The 21,961-nt window shown below is 40.3% G+C and overlaps 1 protein-coding gene across 2 annotated transcripts in view; it reads left to right on the top strand.

Annotated features, from left to right (window-relative positions):
- ofcc1 (orofacial cleft 1 candidate 1) overlaps positions 1 to 21,961 on the top strand; it is an 82,001-nt gene that overhangs the window by 30,015 nt on the left and 30,025 nt on the right. For both annotated transcript variants that reach the window (XM_044033854.1, XM_044033844.1), the window contains exons 16-20: positions 1,544 to 1,635; positions 3,427 to 3,572; positions 14,883 to 15,131; positions 17,852 to 18,104; positions 18,522 to 18,685. In XM_044033854.1, the coding sequence (XP_043889789.1) occupies positions 1,544 to 1,635; positions 3,427 to 3,572; positions 14,883 to 15,131; positions 17,852 to 18,104; positions 18,522 to 18,685 (904 nt within the window). The remainder of the gene's footprint in view (positions 1 to 1,543; positions 1,636 to 3,426; positions 3,573 to 14,882; positions 15,132 to 17,851; positions 18,105 to 18,521; positions 18,686 to 21,961) is intronic.

The raw sequence follows: 21,961 nt of genomic DNA, 5'->3' as shown, positions 1-21,961 counted from the left end.
AATGCTGTGTACGCACTGGATGAGTATGTGTGCGTGTGTGCGCTGGTCTTAACACAGCTCTGAGCGCAGGGGATAACAAGGAGTTTGTTGTTGGCCTTGAGTGCCCGGAGAGGCTGGAGTCGTGGCAGCTCTAGCGCTCTCAGTTCACGGACGTAGCCCTCAGCTGTCGAAGCTGTCGATGCTGCCTCCGCGCTCATTGTGGTTCCACAGCGGTCTGCCCATTAGCAAGCGAGGCCTGTGTAATGATTGTGTGTGTGTGTGTAGCTATACAGTCTGAAGCATGGTGGTCCAAGTCTGAGTTGTTGTTACTAATAGAAGCTGCAGTGTGTGTGTATGTGCAAATGCAGCTGGCACAAAAGCTTTGTTTCGGTCTGACTGTCTGCAAAAAAAAAAAACGGATAAACTTTGTAATGTAATATTTGCTCAAATGTACTTTTAAATACAATTTTAGTAATACATTAAACAATGGATTTTACCTTAAATGAGAAAATTGCTTTTTTCAGATTAAAATACAAAATCTGAATCCCTTAAATTTAATTTCTTGACAAAATTTCTGACTAAAAAACTACAACCGGCTACATGCCAGTGTCACTTTCTCCCTTTACTTTGCATATAATCTGTATATATATTAGAAACCACGTTGAAGCAAAATAATTAGAAGAATCTTAACACTGACAACAAATTGTGTTGCATAATGTTAAGTCATGAAAATGCAGAAATATTGCTATATACTGCAAGTATACCATGAAGGAAGGGGTGAAGAAAATTAAAAACATATAACTGTGTGAGAAGAGATTTTGATTTCACACCAGTGACCACACTCTGTAACTTAAACAGTTGTTGCAGGGTTACTGTTAATAACCTAATTCCAAAGAAAGAAGGCATTTTTATCACGGCAAAGATTTTTCATATGTATTCTATAGAAGTGACTCATTCCACAGGGGGAAACAAAGTTTCACACGGTGAGATTTTTTCTCTCCATGTATCAAGCTAAGGTTTACTTAATTACAACCTTCAGGCAACGCAGGAACCCTTTTTTAAATTCTGTGAATGTTAATATGCTAAATAATGCAGATCCCTGACTCGTCAAGCATGAGACACACATCTGGCCGCTTACCATTTAAATTACAGCAAAAAAAAAAAAAAAAAAAGTGAGACAGATAGAGATGAAAAAAAAGAAGAGAGAGAAATAAAATGAGGATGAGGATTTAGAAAAATAAGCACTTCAAAGGTACAGACATATACAGTATACAGTATGAACAATATATTCCTTATTCAGTTTGAATTGATCTGTTATGTCTGTTATTACAAACCCAGATTTTTCAGGTCAATTTAGATTTTATGTTACATAATTTCATAATATAGACATTTATTTTTAATCTGAAGTTATTTTCAAAAATAATGATTTCAATTAAACAGTTGTTTTCCATATAGCAGTTTCAACAGTTCAAGTAAATTTGGATATCGTAGTCTAAATATTATTCAACTGAACGTGCCTGTCTTTCACTCACTAGACATCGCTTCTCTTTTTTTTGGGATGCAGGGAAAAATTCCTCTTCAGGAGCGATTTCTGGAAATGCAAGAGAGAAGGCTGAAGCGTGCAGAGCGAAAACAGAGGGTGGGACTCACTGCAAGGTAACAGTTTGATTTCCTGGGAAGTGTTCCCACCCTTTTTAGAATGCTTTCCCTTTGCCTTCCCTTTTTTGTGCCCTCTCTACAGCCCCAACTCGCACCTCCCTGGCTTATTATCTAAGATTTGTCAAAATACATTTCACACTAACAGGTATTTTTTAGCCTTCAAAGCCCGTTTTGATCTGCTTGTCAAGCCAGAGGAGCTCGAATTCTGTGAAATCAGTGACGCCAGCAGGCCTCCTTTCTTTTTTCTCCAAGTAACTTTAAACACGCCTCTTCCTGTGCTACAGAGGACTTAAGCCAAATTAATCAAAGTCTGCATGTTACCTGCCATACTTTGAAGTAATAATTGCAAAATGACTCCGCATGCTGATGATCTGACATCGCTGCCTCCTCGTCTGTCCCTGCCATTGTGCTTCCTCTGTGGCCTTTTGTTGTGGTTTGACTCTTGAGGTATTCAGAAGCCTGTGAACAACAGTGAGTCTCACACACATACAGACCTCGTCTCTTCCGGCCTCTTCTCCTCTGTGCCTCCCAGTCTTTATTCTTACTAACTTCCCTCTACTGATGTAGAGGGCTCTTCACACCGCCATTAATCAGTGAATGACCTGTTAAATAAATGAGTTTGTTGATATGAGGTTTTATTTCTCTGCAGCCTCTGTAGACCGTGTTTTTTTTCCCCCCCTTCATCTCCTCTTGGCCCTATCTTTAAAACCTTGCTAAATCTGTCAAATGTCGTGGTGTGAAACCCAGTTGTCTAATGATTAAGTGGAGTGATCTCCAACCTGCCCCAGCCTGGGAGTGCTAGGGATCAGATTTCAACCCTTCAACCTGCAGTGCAGGCCTAATTAAAATGAATTTTCTCCAGGCGACCACTTTGCCCACAGGGCAGGAATCCAGCTATATACAGAATCTGCTCTTAAGGTATTGCATTAAATTTATTGTGGGGAGACACCGGAGAACTTTGCAGTTTATATATCTCGGGCATTTTTTCTCCCTGCTTTCGTTCCCTCTCCTTTCCACCTTTTTATTGTGATCATCACTCTGGAATCCAAGCTTGCTTTGGCAAAGATTGCCCTATGAAAACTGATGGAGCCTTTATGGAGCTCTGCCCATTTACTACTTCTTAGGCCTAGTTTATCTCAGAGAGACAAGGAGCGAGGGAGACGGAGGAGAAGGCAAGGAGGGAGAAAAAAAAAAAGAAGAATAAATGAGAGAATTAGAGTGACATAGGGGCGGAAGAAAGAGAGAGGTTGCTTATTCCAACTGTGGAACTCATTAACATACATCAGTGAGTATTTCACAACTTCAAGCAGAAAGGCACTAAGCCCACCCAAGGGCAACACACGCGGGACTGACAGGGCCAGGGAAAGCAAGCCGTTAACATGTTGGCGGCTTAACAAATAATATCTGCACCCGAGTACCTTGGTGAAATATTTAAAACCCCACTTCCTAACTCCATTTGACTGTGTTTATAATGATGACAGTAAACGACTTGTGTGGGGAAAAAAAACAGAGCCAGCTGCTCAAATATCACATATTTAACACCACCGTCACTGTACACACATTTCCCAAATGAACTCAGCTTGAATGATGGCGTGCCGTATGTGATTCTGCCGTCATTCTTGTCTCGTGTCAATTGAGGCACGGCTGAGATATAGGAGAGGCTCCAAAGTGCCACGCACACTGTCACTGTCACCGTGTGCATCCCCCAAGATAAATTCACAGGCCCGTTTCCTGCTTTGATTACAAATGACATCCGTATGTGTTCTCCCCGATTTCTGCCCCTCACAGAAGAAGCCAATCAAGAAGACAAATAGCTGCGGCCCCAGCATGAGCAGCAGCAGCGTAGCGCCTCGGCAGGCAGACAAACAGAAGATGCAGCATTCAGTGGAGAACCTCTCCACTGAGGAGATGGAGGAGTATACGTTCTCCCTACAGTAAGTCTCACCACTCATTATCCTGCCTCAGCCTTGCAAAAATTCAAACAGGAAAGACCTGGGCGACAACTGGTGACAGTGATGTGCATGGCATCAACCAGACAGACGCTGACGTTCAAGGGAAATCAAGATTTTATTTGCTCCAGCTTCTAATTTTATTCAGCTTAATGTTAATGTGTTGACATGAAAGTCACAAGTAAAGTCATTTCCGGAGCTGCGTGTCGTGAACAAATGGGACATAATATAAAAGTTTAAGGGAAAGAAGGTAATTTCTTCCAGACATTATCTTATTTATTTTATAATTAAAAAGGTCACTGTCCCCGTTTAGCCCTTTGGACTGCATGGATTATATTATATATTATGAATATATCCTCTTTGGTAATTATTTTCATGTATCACTTTTGAAAAATAACATAAAATAAAACATCACACAAAGTAGCAAAACTAAATCAAACAAAGGATATTTGTTACAATATATATTTTTTTTCCCCCAGCCTCACCATGGCTTAAAGCATTGGATTTATAATGAGAAAAATGAAAGTGTGAAATATAAACAAAGGAGGAAGAACAGGACTCCGAACACCTTGGCCGTATTTGTTAAAAAGCATAAATGTAACAAGGTACAGCATCAAAATAGGCTGAAAGCAAAATTGCTTATTTCAATCCCCCCCTCCCCTAAAAAAAAGTCACACAAGTTTGTTTTTATTTGAGCATCAACTAAATTAAGGGGAGGGGACATGGACACTACTGCATGGTAGTTGGGGGAGTAAAGAGAGGGAGTCTATGTGTGAGAGAGAGTCGCTCCCTGGAGACTTAAAAGAACCCATGTTTCCTCATTTCTGGGAGTTGGTAATTTATAGCTGCTGGTCACATATTAAACAAGATCAGAGACTACTCCCTGACATCTTCTGAACATACTTGGGGAATTCAAATGATTACCAGCGTATCCTGCCAATAAATGACGACACAGAGACTATCTGGAGGGAAAGTGAATACAAAACGAAACACAGAACCCATGTAGGCTGCGCACAAAAGGGACATAATTAAATGGTTTTCACGATTATTCATAGCGGGACTTTTTTTTTTTTACTTCGGAGCAGTAGTCGGGTCTCTGTCAGTTGAAGGCAAGGATTGTATTTGAGGTGGAGACACAGCTGTTGCCTGGTGTTCTTTTGCATCTTAACAAGCACATGCTTTCCAGTATCTCTAAGCTAAAAGGTGACTCCAGGCTCTCACCTAAGCAGACAAAAAATCATTCTAATGATACAGTCCACATTTTGGCTTTGACTTTATTTATTTGACATGATCGTGTGTGTGTGTGTGTGTGTGTCTCTATGTACCTTCTGATGACTATTCACACTGCAGTGGTTGGAGGATATTAGTGCCATCTATTGAGCCATGAGAGACTGAGCTCATTGAGATTTTCACAGGGTATTTAAACACAATGTGCAAATCAGATGAGACGAACACTCCGAATCAATAAGATGAACTCCTTACAATAGTCTGATGTATGTATGTATTCATTACCACATCACGTCACTCTTAAGAGAACTTAATTCAACATGTACAATAAATGAATGTATTGAAGCTGGTGTCTTGACAGGCTCAACATTTTGGACTCAAAAGATCTATAAATGTCACTCTCTGTACAGAGCAAGTTCCACTTTAGGACAAGCACATGCATCTCAGACACCTTCTATGTTTTAGGAAAGGATGAAATAATAGATGCTAAATATGATTAGAAATGGATACAATCCTTGTTTATCAAAAAAATTAAAATAATCAATCCTATTAATTCATAAACAGCAGAAATGAATATGGAATGTCTGTTGCTTTGTTGCCAGGATGAGTTTCTGTTCATTTATTCTACTTTTCGCTCCATTTAAAGCACTTGTTCTATAATGTCAAAACAAGAGGAAGATAACATAACTCACCGTTACTGTAAGAATGGGCAACTGTGAATCTATTCACTTTCTTTCTCTCTTGCAGACTTCCTATGCTGCCGTCTGTCTGTTTGAACATGCATGAAAGTCTCCTGCCGACGTTCCAGCTTTTTGATGTCAATGTAATCTTTACCGCTCTTTTTTTTCTCTCACAGAGCAACACCGAGCTAAATCAAAGCACCTGATTCAATATGGGTTTTGTAATTCGATAGGGCCAATTTAATGCCTTTGGATCATGTGTTCACTCCCAGCAAACACAGCCCATACTCAAAATAAATTAGTTTTACACTATAGAGCTATATCTCAGTTGTGCTCTACACACGGCACCCCATCAAATTTTAAGCAATTGGTATTCATGTTTTTTTTTTAGGAAAACAGTTCATCTTGTGTTGCGCCTTTTCATGCATCTATGATCCTTGTCAATTAGCCTCAGAATTTTGTCTCATCAATGTCACCTATGCATTTTTTTTTCTCTACTGCGATATTGAAGAGAAAAAAGTGTTTTAATCAAAGTCATTCTCACACAGCAATTAGGTCTAATTAGTCCAATTATCAGGATTCTAATTACACTGAAATATACCCCCTAAATCTCATATCAATTATAGTATGTTTGACTTGTCCTGATCAGGAGACATAAAGAGAGCCTGAGAGATAAAGAGTTAAGACAAAGCTTTGTATGGAGGTGGAACGGCAGAGTAAACTCATCCTCCTGAGGCCACAGACTGCAGGACTGATCCCATGTGTCCCCAAAGCATTCAGAGTGTAGGGCCATTTGGGCATACATCACTTAACCTTTACTCGTCTGTTTCATACTCAGAAGCGTTTTGTTGTTGATTATGATGTCATAATTGTTACACCCCGGTGTTTAAATTAGACGTGTGATATGTCAAAATAAAAGCAGTTTTAGAAATCGGGTTAAAGTGAGTTGTCATCACTTTTCGTGAGTTCGGATCAAAGTAACGGGTGAAAATAATTATCATCTTTATTCTAATATTTGAAAACACTGTACACAAATATGCATCGGCATGCACAGTATGTTGCTGTAGTGGTGCAGATTGGCATTGGTGCACTTGCAATACACACACATGAACACACATGTGCATGGCACACACAGTCTGTCTTGCTGTGGCATCAGTGGGAACACACTGACCTAATTTCCCCCAGTTAGCTCGCCTCGTTGGGGACCAACGTTCCTCTGCACCCATTTCCCCCAGCCAAGCCTATCAGAGCATTCACTCACTGTGTGTCTCTGTCTCTCTATCTCTCTGTGCCCTCCATCTGTTTCAGTCTGCATACGTGCACAGGAGCAAGATTAGCAGTTAGTTATATTATTCGGGGGGCTGCTTGTCTACACGGGTTCAAACACTGCACGGGATTTTCTCGATAAAGCGTTGATACCGTACACCCTGCAAAGGCATTCCTTGTGCTACAGAGAAACCGCCATAGAAAGAAAAGCAGTTAGCCTGCAGAAGAAGTCGCAAAGAGAGAGAAAAGCACCTGAAATAACAGCTAGTTCCAGACTGTCAATCCCCTGCACACTGCAGCTCCGAATCACAACTCAGTGCAAGGGTCAATCAATTCTGATGTAATGCTGGTAGGAGAGGTGGGTGGAGATGGCAGTGCTGGTCACCCCTTGGTCTCCAGTGCTTCCCAGGGCTCTTTCCTGTTCTGAAGGAAGGAGAATGTGTGTGTGCATGCAGTGTTACTGCGAGCATGTTTGAAAGAGAGGCCCCTGGCTACTGCAACCGAGTGCACATGTTAGGGTTTTGTGTGGCCAGACGCGCCCTAGGTCACTTCTGATCTCGCAGACACACACACACACAATCAACGTGTTGCTTCCTTTATGGAAATCAGAGCTGTCAGCTCCCTGACAGGCTAACATTGCAATATGACTGGTTAATCTACAGTGATATGGGCGTCAGTCAGAGCTGACTGCGGTCCCATTGGTGGTCCGGGTCAAACAAATGTCTTTCCCACCCTTATGTATCGTTTGAGAGGTTCGGATGGAGAAAAAAAAAAAACCTGACAGCAACTGTGTGTGTGTGTGTGTGTGTGTGTGTGTTAGAGACAGAGCGAGGCCAGAGGTGACACTTCCCTCACACTCCTCTTTTTTTCCCAACTGTAATCACTCTGACATAAACATCTGAAAAAGAAGGCAAAAGTCAATAAACAACTCCCCGACATTTCAGACGTCGATTTGCACACGCAGATGCATATTAGCTAATGCACTATAGTACAAACATTGGCTAATATACTGTGCCTTGTGCAAATAAATATGAACCTTTGTGAAAATATCACAGACGGCTCTAATAATGTCACTGATGAGATACAATGTTTATTTACACAAGCGCCGTGTGATCCATGTCACATCTTCTATTATTGTAACCACAACAACAAAAGAAAAACTAACCCAAACCACGATCTTTTGTTCACTTCATCAGATTAACATCAACATAACATCAATGTGTTTATTGTTGTCACCAGTAGTACAGAGGCCCAGTCCACCCGCTGCTGGTAGCTACACTCACACAGGTCAAATTGTTGTTACCATGACAACAAATATCTGGTACGCCTGCCTTTGTTACGCCCTTAGAGGTCACATCAAGAGGTATGGGGACAAGTGACCTATATGAGGTCATTTAGGTTGCAGGACTTTTTAACATAAGTGTTAAAACAAACCCATACTTCAGTGTTTTCCCAGGCCTCAGCAGAATGACTTTAATTGGTGAAAGAGAGTACAGGGACGTGGCGATACAGCAGAAGTGTAATAACATTTAGAATATGTTTAAGATCTCGCTGCCTTAAAGGAAAACAAGAAAAGGAAAGAGAGTGCCTGGCAACATCGTGAGGAATCAGCACGTTTAAGTTAAGAGGCTCATTACATTTTGTATTTATTGGTAGAACAGAAACAGAGAGATGGATTCAAGAGCTGCAGATATCGTGTTTTCTATGTGACATTGGATTTCTGTTTATGTCTCGGCACAGATAAACTTTTTTCCTGTTTTTTTTTCCCCACCTTTCTTTTTTTTTTATCCGTAACTCATTTAATTGCTCTCTACATATATGAATATAACACGTGGTCTCTCCCGCTCATAATTACTGGCTCTTTTCCACCAGTTAATTTTGCCTTATCTCACTTTCTCTGCGTGTAATTTTCTCCATCTTTCTCTTTCCACCCTTCCCTCATTCTCCCTGTGTCTCTATCTCTCTGGTGACAATGTCCTGCAGTAATGAGGCAAGGTCAGAGAAGTGAAATCCATTTAAATACTGATGCAACTCTCTGGAGGCCCATACTCTGCAGCCTGTGCAGCACTCTTCCCTGTACGCCTCACCCAAATTGATGAATGGATAGATTTCCCCTTGAACACTTATTATTTGTCCTGCACTCAACATTCAACTGTTGCAGGTTTACTTGCACAATATTTTCGGTTTTCCTCAGTGCCCAGAGAAAGAAAAAAAAAGGTTTATGGAGAAGAAAACAACCTGTTCTTTATTGTTAAGGAGTAGTTGAAGTAACAGTTTGTGTAATGAGTGCTTGGGAAGTCCCTGTGTGTTTGCTGATCCCAGGTGCATCTGCATTTGAATTGTTTCCACCCTAGTTTATGGTGCACCAAGGGACCTGCCATTTCCATGTTTTAATCCCCTCTTGTGCTAAGTCAGGCGCTCCATAAAAACACCACATGTTGCACGGCAGTGAAACAGCTACCTCATGTATTCATTTAAACTATTCCAAGGTGTGTGAGAAGGCCAGAAAACATTTTGCAAGAGGGATTTGTTTGGCCAGAGCTTTGCTGGACGACGGACGGCTCTTTGGCCGACAGCTCAAACGATGAATAGTGAAAAAATAATTGTGTTGGAGAAATTTCATTCATAACCACGTGTTTGGATATGAGAATGGACTAGACAGTATTTCATCATCGTCTCTGACTATTGTTTCATGATAATGTGCTTGTCTTGTTCTTGGCCATATGGTAATAGGCAGAGTAATGAGTCATCAGCTTGCTGCCGATTGAAATTGTTCCCAATTTACTACAGGGATAAATCAATATCACTTTCATATCAGTGCAGTAAAGTATAAAATTACAGTCAGCAGCTAATTAGCTCAGCTAGAAAAAAAACAGGAAACAACTAGCTGTTGTCCAAAGCTGGAAAACAATCACAGGACCATTAACAAATACTATTTTATTTAATATCAAAAGCAAAAACTAAATAAAAATGCACCATTTTTAAACATTATAATAGAATATCATATCATCCTGTATTAATAACCTTTGGTTTTGGTTGACTCCACATTGTGGACCAGTGCTGACCTTAATGTCTGTTCAAATGTTATGCAGCCATCAATGTATTTAAATCAGGCTGAGATTCAGTGCAACAATTGCATCTCACGCACGCTGAGCTGATCAACAACAGAGCACTCGTGGCCTTTTCCCCGTGCCTTCCTGTACACGAGAACCTTCCTTGCGTTGTAAAAATGAGCAGCCAACTATTAGTCAAGCATGGATTCCTAATTAAGTGGAACATATTTTTTTTCGCTGCCTCTGATTATGCTTCTCCTCCCTGTCAGCAAATAATTCTGATCATTTGGCCATGCATTGTTATACGAGTTTAATGACATGCTGATGGTCTTTGGTTGCGCAGCTGAGTCACAATTCCATAATTCTCTTTTAACTGCACTCCAAATACCTGCCACTCTACTCCCATATCATCAGTAAAACTCATTTATGTGTCTTCTTGCTTTGCCAGGGTCTCTGTAAACAACTGTGTGTTTTTAAAGCCTCTCGAATGGTGAGGTAATTGTTCCTGGAACAATTATGACGGTGAGGAGGGAGAGCACAACAGAAATAGAAAGAATAGAAACAAAACTTATAAAATTCTGAATGTCTTCAAGGCATAACATAAGGCTCTTGCCCACTTGTTTCTTTGCACTTACACACACACATTCAGGGTGCTTTGGAAAATCAGACCAGCACACTGACCGGCAATTATCATTTATTACATCTTGCAGAAGCAGGTTTTTGTGGTTTCCACTTGTGTGAAATTTCCCTACATTGTATTTGCCCCAAGTGTTTAAAACCCCTGCCAGTCACTTTGTAACGGCAACAAAAAGGCAGTTAAAGTTAAATGTATGAATACACAAACAGAAACCTGCAGACCGTGTCTGTAAAAGAATGCATACAGACTGGTAATCAGAGCACAGTGTGCAAAACTGAGACGCGCAAATATTCACAACGACAATACGAGACAGTGCACATGGTAAAATGTTGAATGTGGTATTTGTGAGCAGCTCTGTGTGTGTGTGAGTTTATGAAGAAGTTTGTGTATTGGAGTCTTGCAAGGCATCATCAAATGTGTATCACTACACATTTGATAACCTGTTACTATCTCGACTATACATGCACCTGTTGTGATATATATATAGTGTAAATGTCATTATAGCAGTGGTATGGTTTGTTTTCCCTACATCAAAACTCCAATGTAAAATGTAATATGTGATTAAAGCTGCAGTATGTAACTGCTGCGAGTGTTGCTACCACCCCATGCCTCATGCAGCTCTTTCTGAAAGGACAACTCTATAGGCTTAATCTAAGTGATTCTTTCTTTAATGAAATGGTTCATGATTTAACCCTTCTGTGACCGTCCTGTCATCGCTGACAGGATTTGGCGTGCGTATTTCTCATTACCGTAACTCCGAGACCGTTGGTGATAACTAGAAAAATAACTGCCGATCTGTCCAAGGTGTGACCCGGCATTCGTGCTATATCAGCTGAAATTGGCACAGCACCCTGCGCGACAGTCACATGGACGATAAAGCGGTAAAAGATGGATGGATGGACGGATTCTTGAAAGCAGAGAAATAGAGTTTCGCGCCCATATACTTGTCATTACGGTAACCCTCAGGACTTCTGCAGAACAGACAAGATTCACCAGCGCGTCATCTTCTCGGCACCGTCATCCCTAAACGGTTGAATGACTGCCAGATATTGAAAATGAAAGTTATCGTGGAAAAAATATTTTTTGACAATACTACAGCCACAAAATCATTATCTTGATGGTCATAAGAGGGTTAAAAGGTACATACTACAGCTTTAAGTAGTGTGTGCACATTTTGTTATTACAAAGTTTATACTATATATGACTTAATAACACATAAAGAATACGGTGAATGTTTTTTCTGTGAGTTGCAGGAGTTGATTGACAAATTTGAATCAGCATTCTCCAAAATGACATGCTAACAAAGAATCTTCAGTCTCTCGACACCTAAGACAATCAAACATGCATAATCACCACAACACTCTTTGCATCTGGGCCACTGAGGAAACACTCATGTTATCTGTCAATCTTTTAAGTCTATTTTCAGCCTGTATTTGTTTTCTTTCTCTATTTCCCCAAGAGCAAGCCGTTCTCCCACTATGTGGGACATGATATGTGGTTTTGGCACATTTATAAACAATGCCGGTGGCTCTCAAAATAAGAAAGTGACAGAAAATAATCCTCCAAATAAAGGGATAAATCCAATACTTTAAGTGGCCTTAATCTGGAGGGTTTAAGCCATTAGGACTATGCAGAGGGATTCCGAGAGTTACCTTCACTCTCATCGGCCCTAGAGCCTTCTCACAGTAAATCTGCTTTTTAAAATGTAACATTCCACGTTTCTTCTCTCCCCCCCCCGGCCCCCTGCCTCTCATTACCCATGCCATCGTAAAGGTTTAATACAGATCAGGGGTTGCTCTTCATTGGTGTGTTTTTTTTATTGCGCAGCTATTTGTTGTCATGGTTCACAACATATCGGGACACAGTGTGGGAAACGTGGTCCAGAAGATGGTTCTTACAACTGATTTACAGGCCTTGGTGCAGTCTGCTTAGGTTTAAAGTGGATGATGAGTCCTTTTGCAATGTGCTTTGATGACAAGAGAATAAGCAAAACAACAAATCAGAATTAAGATGTTGAGGAAACAGCTTCTGGCCTAGATTCCACACAAAAAATCAACTGCAGTTCAAATGTAGTATAATGTGTCAATGCACGCGTGTTGACATTATGAGTTTAATCTCTCGGTCGCCATGCCACATGCAATCAGCTGTGCAGGAGACAAACTGTGATATTGGAATGAAACATCCTCCCTTCCTGGAAGATAAAAAAGCCCACGACTCCACCCGCAGCCTTTCCCTCCTTTTCCTGTATTGTACTTTTGTAATCGCAGGAGCCATAATGGAATCAATTCAGTGGTGATAACAGATTTCACATCATGTTACTTTTTGGAAGAGGACACCGCGTGAAGATATCTAAAAAATATTCCTCTTTCATGCATCATCAATATCTTCATTATATGAGTGAGAGGGGCATCACGTTGGATTTGCCGTTTTCTTTTAATGCCACTTGACAGGAGAGCATCTTGTCTATGTCTGTGACACACTGCTTTTTTGTCTACTCGGAAATTCCACTTTTGCAGACAAGCGGAAAGCAGTTTTATACCCCACAATGAAACACGTCGCGATAAAGCTCGGGAACAGAAGGGAAGTGCCTTTGTCACAATCATGACAGATGCGGGAACACATTTAGGTTTTACATCGGGCCGATGCAACACTGGAACAATGCACTTAACACACGATCGCAGTAAAATTAGCTTTTGCTTTTACGCAGTAATCTGAGAAAAACAACACATTTCTTGACAGTCTTGAGCCCTGTATGAACCATCTGATGCAATGGAAATAATAAGTTGGAAAAGGTAGCATACAGATTGCAAGATAAAGAGACGGAATGACAGAATATAGTGAAACTGTGTGAAAGTTCCAAATGTCATTATAAGGAATAAGAACAGGAAACTCTGAGCAGAATATCAACAACTTCTCTTCTTTTTTCCTGTCAATCCTATTGAAAATTCTATGGGCATGATCTAGTTAAAAGTATAAAACTGACATTATATGGGGTACTAATTAACTGTATTTCTTATGTTTAATACATATTGTAAGCTTTTCCCCATTGTAATCATTTATTTTAAGATGTATTTAATAAGGAAGCATTGGCCAGCTTATAGTCCTGTATAAACCATCTCATAAAGAGTAGATCACTGAGGCAACGGAAATAATAAGTTGGAAAAGGTATAGCATCCAGACTTCAAGATAAAGAGACAGAATATACAGAATGGATATAAAATATGTATTGAAATCTCAATCACGAGACTGACTTAACTGACTTTAATGAAATATATCTCGCAGTCAAAGCTTACACTGAGACCTGAACTATGTGCATCCAATAAGAGAGATTACAAATAATTTAACACTTCACAGATTGCGCTCACCTCACAGACAGAGCAATTATTACTATCTGTATAGTTTTTTTTGTGTTTTTTTAATGTTTGTATTTCAGCAGCAATACAAGCACGGCAGAAAAAACAACAACAAAAAAACAAAACAATGCTGCATTTTGATGTAAGTCTCGCCTAATTATTTGGACAGAGGAGGAGAAAGCAATACAACTGATTCTGTTTTTCTTTCCTCTCGCTTGTTTTCTGTCTTTAGGCAGTGTATCATTTTCCCTAGATACACACTACAAAGTGAATTATAACTTTGTTCTGGGACACAGTGGTAAGACACTGGGATGTCCACAGGCAATGGCCTTAAGTCACTGTCTGTGATACTAACCAAATCTCTACTGTATACACCTATTTTACAGCCGTGGTCTAATTATTGTCAGCCAGAGGATAGGGGTCATCGGTGTCAGCTTGCGTTAATGTGCGCAAAATATCATGCACATATAGGTCTGTGCACATTGTAACACTATCTGTACATTTTAATTTGCTTCACACACTGTGTTGCAGTTGTGCAGTAATGTATGCAAAAGGTTTTTGCATATGAAAATTCATTTTCTTAAACTCGCCTCTCATTTCCTCCTCTCCTCTCCTCTCCTCTCTCCTTTCCTCCACTTTTCCATCTGTACCCTCTGTATGAAAGAGAATAGTTGAGCAGACCTGACAAAGGGCGGCACAGAGGAGGCAGAGGTGCTAAGGGAAGCCGAATACTGCTGGAAGGGATTCCTATCTGTGTGTGCTGTGTGTGTGTGTGTGTGTGTGCCAGTTTGAATACTTCACTCTCCCACCTTTAATGTGAATGTGATTCATTCATCAATTTAAATACTATGTGTAATACAAAGACCTGAACGATAAGTCCTTAAATCTTGTCATTAGATCTAGTGTGGCGTCTCACGGTTATGCCTGTGAGGGTGTATTTAATGTAAATACGATGTAGGCGTTTGTATATCAGTTTAATGTCGTTTTATAACTGAAAACGTGTAGATTTAAATAAAACTGTAAAAAAAGAAAAAAATTAACTAAAAAAACACGATCATTTATGTTGTGTCCTTTAACAGATCAGCACTGACAGGACCTGGTACCCGTGCCCCGTGTCTGTCCGATCGAGCCCGCTTGGCCCTCCACATGCTGTCGTTCGACCTTGGCCTGCCGTTGCTGGGGCAACAGCCGCGTACTAGCTGGCGTGGCTGTGTTCGAAAGCTCAGCCTCATTATGCTGCTGATGGCTTTGATGTGGTTTGTGAGGCTCTACCTGCATTACTGCAGCCAGTGGCTCTACCTCCAGGCCATAGCAGTTCCTGTCAACAAGTGAGTTTGCTTCCTTTGATATCGCCCTACACACACACACACCACACACACATATATATATACGTATGGGTGGTGTGGAGCATATGGATACACATGCACAAATACAGAGCGGACTGTCTTGTACGTAGGCCCCATTAGAGCTGACATAAATCCCTTTACATGCAGGACAGACACACACGTAGATTGTTGAGGCATATCGGCAAATTACATTTACACACACACACACACACACACACACACGCACCTCAGCAGACCTACATGCAAGCTCAGAAACACATAAATGCCAACTACGGAGGAGGTGAAATGGGACGTGGAGGGACTGGGGCAAGGAGAGGAAAAAGGTGTCACACACACACACACACACACACACACACGCACTAGATACGCCCAAATCATCGGTTTGGAATCCCCCCGTTAACATTTTTACAAGACTCTCCTGATATTAACAAACCATTGTTTGGAGGAGTTTGTTGATTTCACCACACAGCATTAAGCCCCAAAAGGCTACATTATTTGGAAGGAATTTATTGTTATTATTTGGTACACAGCATTGATAATAAATGGCAATAAAGTACTACAGAACTGCTAAATCACATTGCAGCAGAGCATATGGTGCTGATTTAATTCATCACTATAAAAACGAGCTGGCTGCAAACATGCATGCAGGCAGGTTTTTATTACAATAACATGTGGGGTGCAAACATCACACATTAAATCACGGAAAGTGATAGAGGAAGGCAGATATAGAACAAAACGGCCAAATTGAAAGAACAAAAGGGGATGGACTGAGGGGGTGGATGGGAGGTGGAGGAAAAAAAAAATGAAAATGCGAAAACAGAGGGGGTCAATGTGGATGACATGTTCCACATGTCCGAATCTGCTGCTCTCCCTCCGAGCATTTCTCTCTCTCCACACAGTGGCCAGATATGGTGGTGCCCAGTGACAGAGAAAGAGAGAGACAAGTGACTTTAAGAGTGGCTGATGTGATGGCATTATTTTACTCTCTCTCCACCTCAGTCTCTTAATATTCCTACGGTGCATCAGCAGACACTTCTGACCCCATATTGCTGCAGTAACCTTAAAAGTCATTTTTATTTTTTTTTATTTTTCTCTGAAACAAGTAAAAGTAGTAATTCCACAGTCTAAAGCATCGTACCAGTGCAGTGTTCAAAATGATTGCCTTATTGTGACTCCACCAAACTGCACTTCAGGGTGCAGGCCATTTTGTTCAGAGACTATCAATATTCTGCATTACTGAAATGTAATAAACCAAAACTACAGTAGAAGCATGCAAGCCACAAATCACAAATACACATGAAACTCAAGTGAATTACTATAGCGTTGGTTATGGTCATTTATCAGCAACTTCATTATCAGGTTACAAGTGTGGTTGGAGAGGTTACAGTGGAATGTGTCGCATTCTCAGCTGCAACAAATACTCGAAGGTTATTCATCAGCGAGTGAATTCTGAGAAACATCACTTTACTACACAGATTCTTCACACCAAAAAAATGTCACTGCCACTGAAGTGAATGTGAGCCTGTATTTAAGCTCCACCCACAACTATTTCAACTAAAATCAGTGATAACTTAACAAATCTGCCCTGAAGGTGTGCCACTGGTGCACACACTGGGCCTCATACAGTCAATCTGGCTCAGCCAAATTTTTTTTTCTTTTTAATTGAACTGTAAGACATACTAAAATAAATAGGCAACTGCAACAATATATATATTTATATATATATAAAAAATCAACTAATCCCTGTAATTCTGCACAATCTAACTTTTTTTTTTCCCAGTCACTGCAACTTTTCAGCAAACTGCTGATTAAAAGCATGTGTCTTGTTTTTAGTTAGGCAGTGCTCCTCTTTGGATATCCAAACTCAGTCGATTTTCTTTTTCTCCTGGCTGTAAGGATTCCCCAGTGGAGCTGATGTGAAATAAGGCAAACACAGCATGAAGTTGGTCGTATATTCCTGCTCAGGTGTTTTCTAACCAATCAGAGCGGACCATGTTCACACACAGTCACTAAAGAGGAGATTAACACATGCAAATTGCTTCACATTCTTACATGTGGAACATTTAACAGATTTGCCTGAGATAAAAAAGCAATGGACCTTTACTGTCAGATTAATGGACAGAATCTGAGATGCTCGACTGTTGGAGCAAATCAGATGGAAATTAATGAGCAAAAACTGGACCTTTCCTCTCCCACCACTGGCTTTACCTCCTCTTGACTGATGGCAAGATTAAGAAATTCATGAGGCTTGCTGTGAATGGGGAGCCTAACATACAACAGGGGGCCTGAAAAAGCTCCGTCACTGAACAGCATAGGTGTTAATACAGTTACTTGTGGTTTAGGGTTAGAGTTGTCTCTGTGTCCGACTGATTTTGCGACTTTATTTTTATGTTTCCCTTTAATTAATATGTATACAAATTATAAATTAGCTTCTAATACATATTAAATGAAACCAATGTCATAAATAAGGAAGCACAAACTGGTAAAACAACCAATTATAATGTTTATCGTCATTCAACTAATTAAATGTGATTGAATCAACCATTAACGATATAACATAGTGTGAGAATTGCTGGATATAGCTGCCCTTGAGCTGCAAAGCATCACAAACACAAATACACGTCACCCGCGTTGACACATGCACACAATTCACACAGTCTGCCCACATGCACATCTCTCGCCTGCGTTCCCTCCCTCGCCAGGTTCCAATTCCACGCACACACAGTGGAGCTTGTGTACCAGAGTTCCTTGCTCCACATCTGGGAGGAGCTGGCGATGCTGGTGGTGGGTCCCCTGACCTTGAACGCATTAACGTTCCTGCTGGTTCTGATCAGATGGGGCTGTCAACAGATATTTGGCTCACTCCCTTCCTTCACGTCAAAGTTTATCATGGCTCAGGGAGTGTGGACAGTCCTCGACCCTCTGGCAGTCTTTGCAGTGGACGCCGTCCTTGGGGTAAGTCACTTAAAAATAGCTTGGACACTTGTGCACTTTAAATAGGAGTTCACTTTATCTTGGCAAAGTGACTTTAAACTACAAAAAAGGGGTGGGGGGAGAAAATATGTGAGGATAGATGGGTGTCTTTTTTAGATTGTGTCAATGTGGAGGACTGAAGTGATTCTGCATGTTCACCGCTCTCATCCAATACAATCTCATTTAAATGGCTTGAATTTGTAGTAATTACTAAGAAATCAAGCACAATCTTGTTTGTTTGTCTTTGTTATTCATTTCTTTTAAGCAAGAAGTGATGGGACCACCAGCTAAACCACCATTTTAAACTAAAACTTTGCAGCATGACGTGTTTACCTTTACTACTTCCTTTCTTTCAAATCAGATTAGATTCCATACGTTGTCATCGTTCTGTCTTCTCAGCATCTCATCTACAGCCCTGACACACCGGTGGGTGATGCAGCCAAGCTTTACTGGCACCTCTATCGAACTGACCAATCAGGTGCAGCGGGAGTAATCCTCACTCTATTCCTTTACACGGTGGTTTTTTTGCTCTCCATCACCATCCTCAGCATTTACCTGCTCAGGTGAGACACACAGAAAGATGGCGACTCACGAATAAACAGACACTCCGTTGTCTCAAATAGGAAACAGACTGCACACATGAGGAACAGTATACAGTAGTATGTATGTGCTTATCCATCCCTTCCTCCACCAGCATACTATATAACTGCAATGAGGCCAAGGTCACAGACAGTCTCTCCTTTTGAATAGCAAATTTCAGTAAGAATAGTTTTCATTGAGTTTCTCACAGATACAGAGACAGGCTTCTGGTGTCAAAGGTTACGGCGATGCTTGTGGGTTATTACAAAAGGTTAACAGTGATTCTGTTTCACATATATATATTATCAGTAAATTCTACACCAATGGCCAAGTTCCGTCCATAGTCATATAGCAGCCCCACACAAAGGAGTACTATCAAGTGACGAAGATCCTTGACAGAGGTCATTGGTCAAACGTGAGGCGCACTATAAAACAAATTTCCTTGTGCTAATATACCATAAAAAATGATAACGTTATTGAGTATAAATGAACCTAATGTCTCACTAAGTCACATAAACATATACATATGAGGATAAAGCATGTCTAATAAGATTTCATCACATCTAGAAAGCATCAAAATCCATAATTGACTTATAATATTTGCAGCTTAGCAGGATAACTTTTAAAGTCACACACCAAAAAGAGTATTACTTTCAGGAAGTGATTTCCTACTGTACATTTAATCTAGGAGAAACCCTTCAAGGAGCTGGAATATATTACTCTGGTGTCCCTACAACTCTCTTGCTAATATAAAACACATTACTTGTAATTGTGATAAGCTGGTTAAGGAAACCAAAGTGCCTTCAATGCACACAAGTAATGGGACAGAGGAAATAACACAAGATAGACATTTTATTTACTCAAAGAATCAATGTCACTTTACTTGTCTAGATCAAGTTTATGTCACATTGAACAATATCAAAGTCTTGTCTTCAAAGACTTGATTTAAGATTAAGGGTTAAATGCTAAGAATGAATTTGGGGTGTAAGTGTTTTAACAATACAACTCAAGGTAGTAAAGGTCAAGTACTACAACAGGTAAACAGATGGGCAGTCTTTTCCAGAAGGTAAAAGGTGGTAAAAATCATAACATGAAAGTTGGTTTCCAATGGACCTTTCACAGTGGATTATCAAGGTGTCAAAGCAGGCTTGCACCTGTAGACAGGGTCTTACTTCATCTGTATGTTGACTGCATATAGCACACATATTGAAGCAGCTACACATATCCAACACTTTGTTGAGCTACTAAGAAGTGAAAGGTTTGACTGTGTGGAGCAGTTGTATTTTGTCTTAAGTAACCAATTGGCATCTGTCAAGCATCTGTGCAGGTTGTACATCTTAAAGCTGTAGTGTGTAACTTTTACATATAAACAAATGTCCATTATATTCAAACCAATGACAAATGAGTTTGCACAATTAAGCCTATAAGCTCCACACAACTCTTTCTGTGTGTTTTTCTGTCAATATAGTCTTGTTTTGTTTTCATGTCTGTGGTGACACAGAGTGACATCACGACAGATGGAGGGAAGGCAGAGGCTACATTGCAGTGAACCGTGTGGCCATTTTTCCACTATACAGTTCTAGCGTGGCTCACCTCGGCTCTACTCGGTTTGGTATCAGGCACTTTGTTTTCCATTGCTATAGAGGAGCTCCTCAACATGGGTGTGGTCATCACAGCACGGCTGCACGAAACTGCCATGACATTGTTTTATACGTGACACAAAGACAAATTACTGACGAGCAAAGCAGCTACTTTCAGTGTACTGAATCATTAGAATCAGTTAATTAAAAAGATTTGTTCACCAAATCGTTCAGCAGTGTGTTGACATCACATTGTAGTATTGCTTGGAACATTGCCAGAGTACTAAAATGTACTAAGGTACTAAAACATGTACAAAAAAATAGCACAAGATAACGGGTGCTATCCCTAATGGGAAAGCAAACAACAAATAAGTAGAGTTGAGCTGAGTAGTGCTAGAACTGTACTGTGGAAAATGAATGAATGCATCTATGTTCCCATTAAAAGTTTGGGTTTTACATGTGGTTATTTTCTTTCTTTATTATGTAATATTACTTTTTAACCTCTGACACTGCGTCTGACCTTCATTGTGGCACAGCTCAAGCTGCAAAGGTGATGAATTAATATATGTTTTTTGTTTTTTTAATCAACGCGGCCCGTAGGGACAGTCCGTCAGTGAGGATCAATCTGGCTCTCACTAGCCAACCGTTGTCAGACGCCCGTTCAGAAATACCTCCCTCCATCCCCACAGCCTTGTGCCCGTTACATCCACCATCTATTTTCTCTCATCCGTCCGCAGAAAAGCATAAAACAACAGAAGATAAAAACAAATGCTAATCCACTTTGATAATTTTTAGTGGCATGGAATTACTTTTGCAGCTATGCATGAACCACTCACACACACACACAATGTTATTAGACGAGCAGAAACACACAAATGCACCGCACTGTTTTTTTCTTTTGCAACACGGCATACTCTGCAACTGCTCCGAAAATTGAAAGCGTTTCTAATTCAAAAGTTATATGTGTTCGGATATAGCGTGAACATCTAACCCCCTTACATTATCCGATTAGGCTGAATGTTTTGCATGGTTGGTGTCACTACAGGTTTCATACATACTGAAATGGACTGCATATACATGGTGCTGAATGCACACACTCTATCTTAATATGCTGTGTGTTCCACTCGTGTCTTGCAGATTAAGGTCAGCCATGCTGAAGCATTTTACTTGTGAGGTCTGTATTGTGATTTTACACAGACGGCTAATTTTTTGTAGATTTCTCTACTGAGCCTTTAGAACAAAACAGAATATCCCAGCCTCATTTAAAATGCATTGCGCAAACTGTTGAGTCAAACATTGACTTTTTTCTGCATTTTATTGAACACAGGAGAATGGCAGCATTTGCAGCTGAAAGGTTCCCCATTTACTGGAAATGCAACCAGATATTTGTAGTTTCGAAAAAAAAAGAAAAAGACAGTACAGAATACATGCAACTGTTTCATTTCCATGGTATTTATACAGCACCTATACCTGGTATATTATCAAAAAAATGTAAACTTTATACAATATATGAGCTATACAAATATCCAAAGCCAACATTGAGCGTCAAAGGGAAAGCAGTTTTTGTACCGTGGAAGTAAAAAGTAAAAAGTGTGGGCAATAAATTACTGCACAAAGTAACTCAGCATGTATCAAAGGTGTGTTCTTTCACCCTAATATGAGACAAAATTCCATTAATGG

This window comes from Solea senegalensis, linkage group LG1 (assembly GCF_019176455.1).
Source record: "Solea senegalensis isolate Sse05_10M linkage group LG1, IFAPA_SoseM_1, whole genome shotgun sequence".
NCBI classification, from domain to species: Eukaryota; Metazoa; Chordata; class Actinopteri; order Pleuronectiformes; family Soleidae; genus Solea; species Solea senegalensis.
Note: the sequence above shows the minus strand (reverse complement) of the source record. Positions and strands in the feature narration are given on the sequence as shown.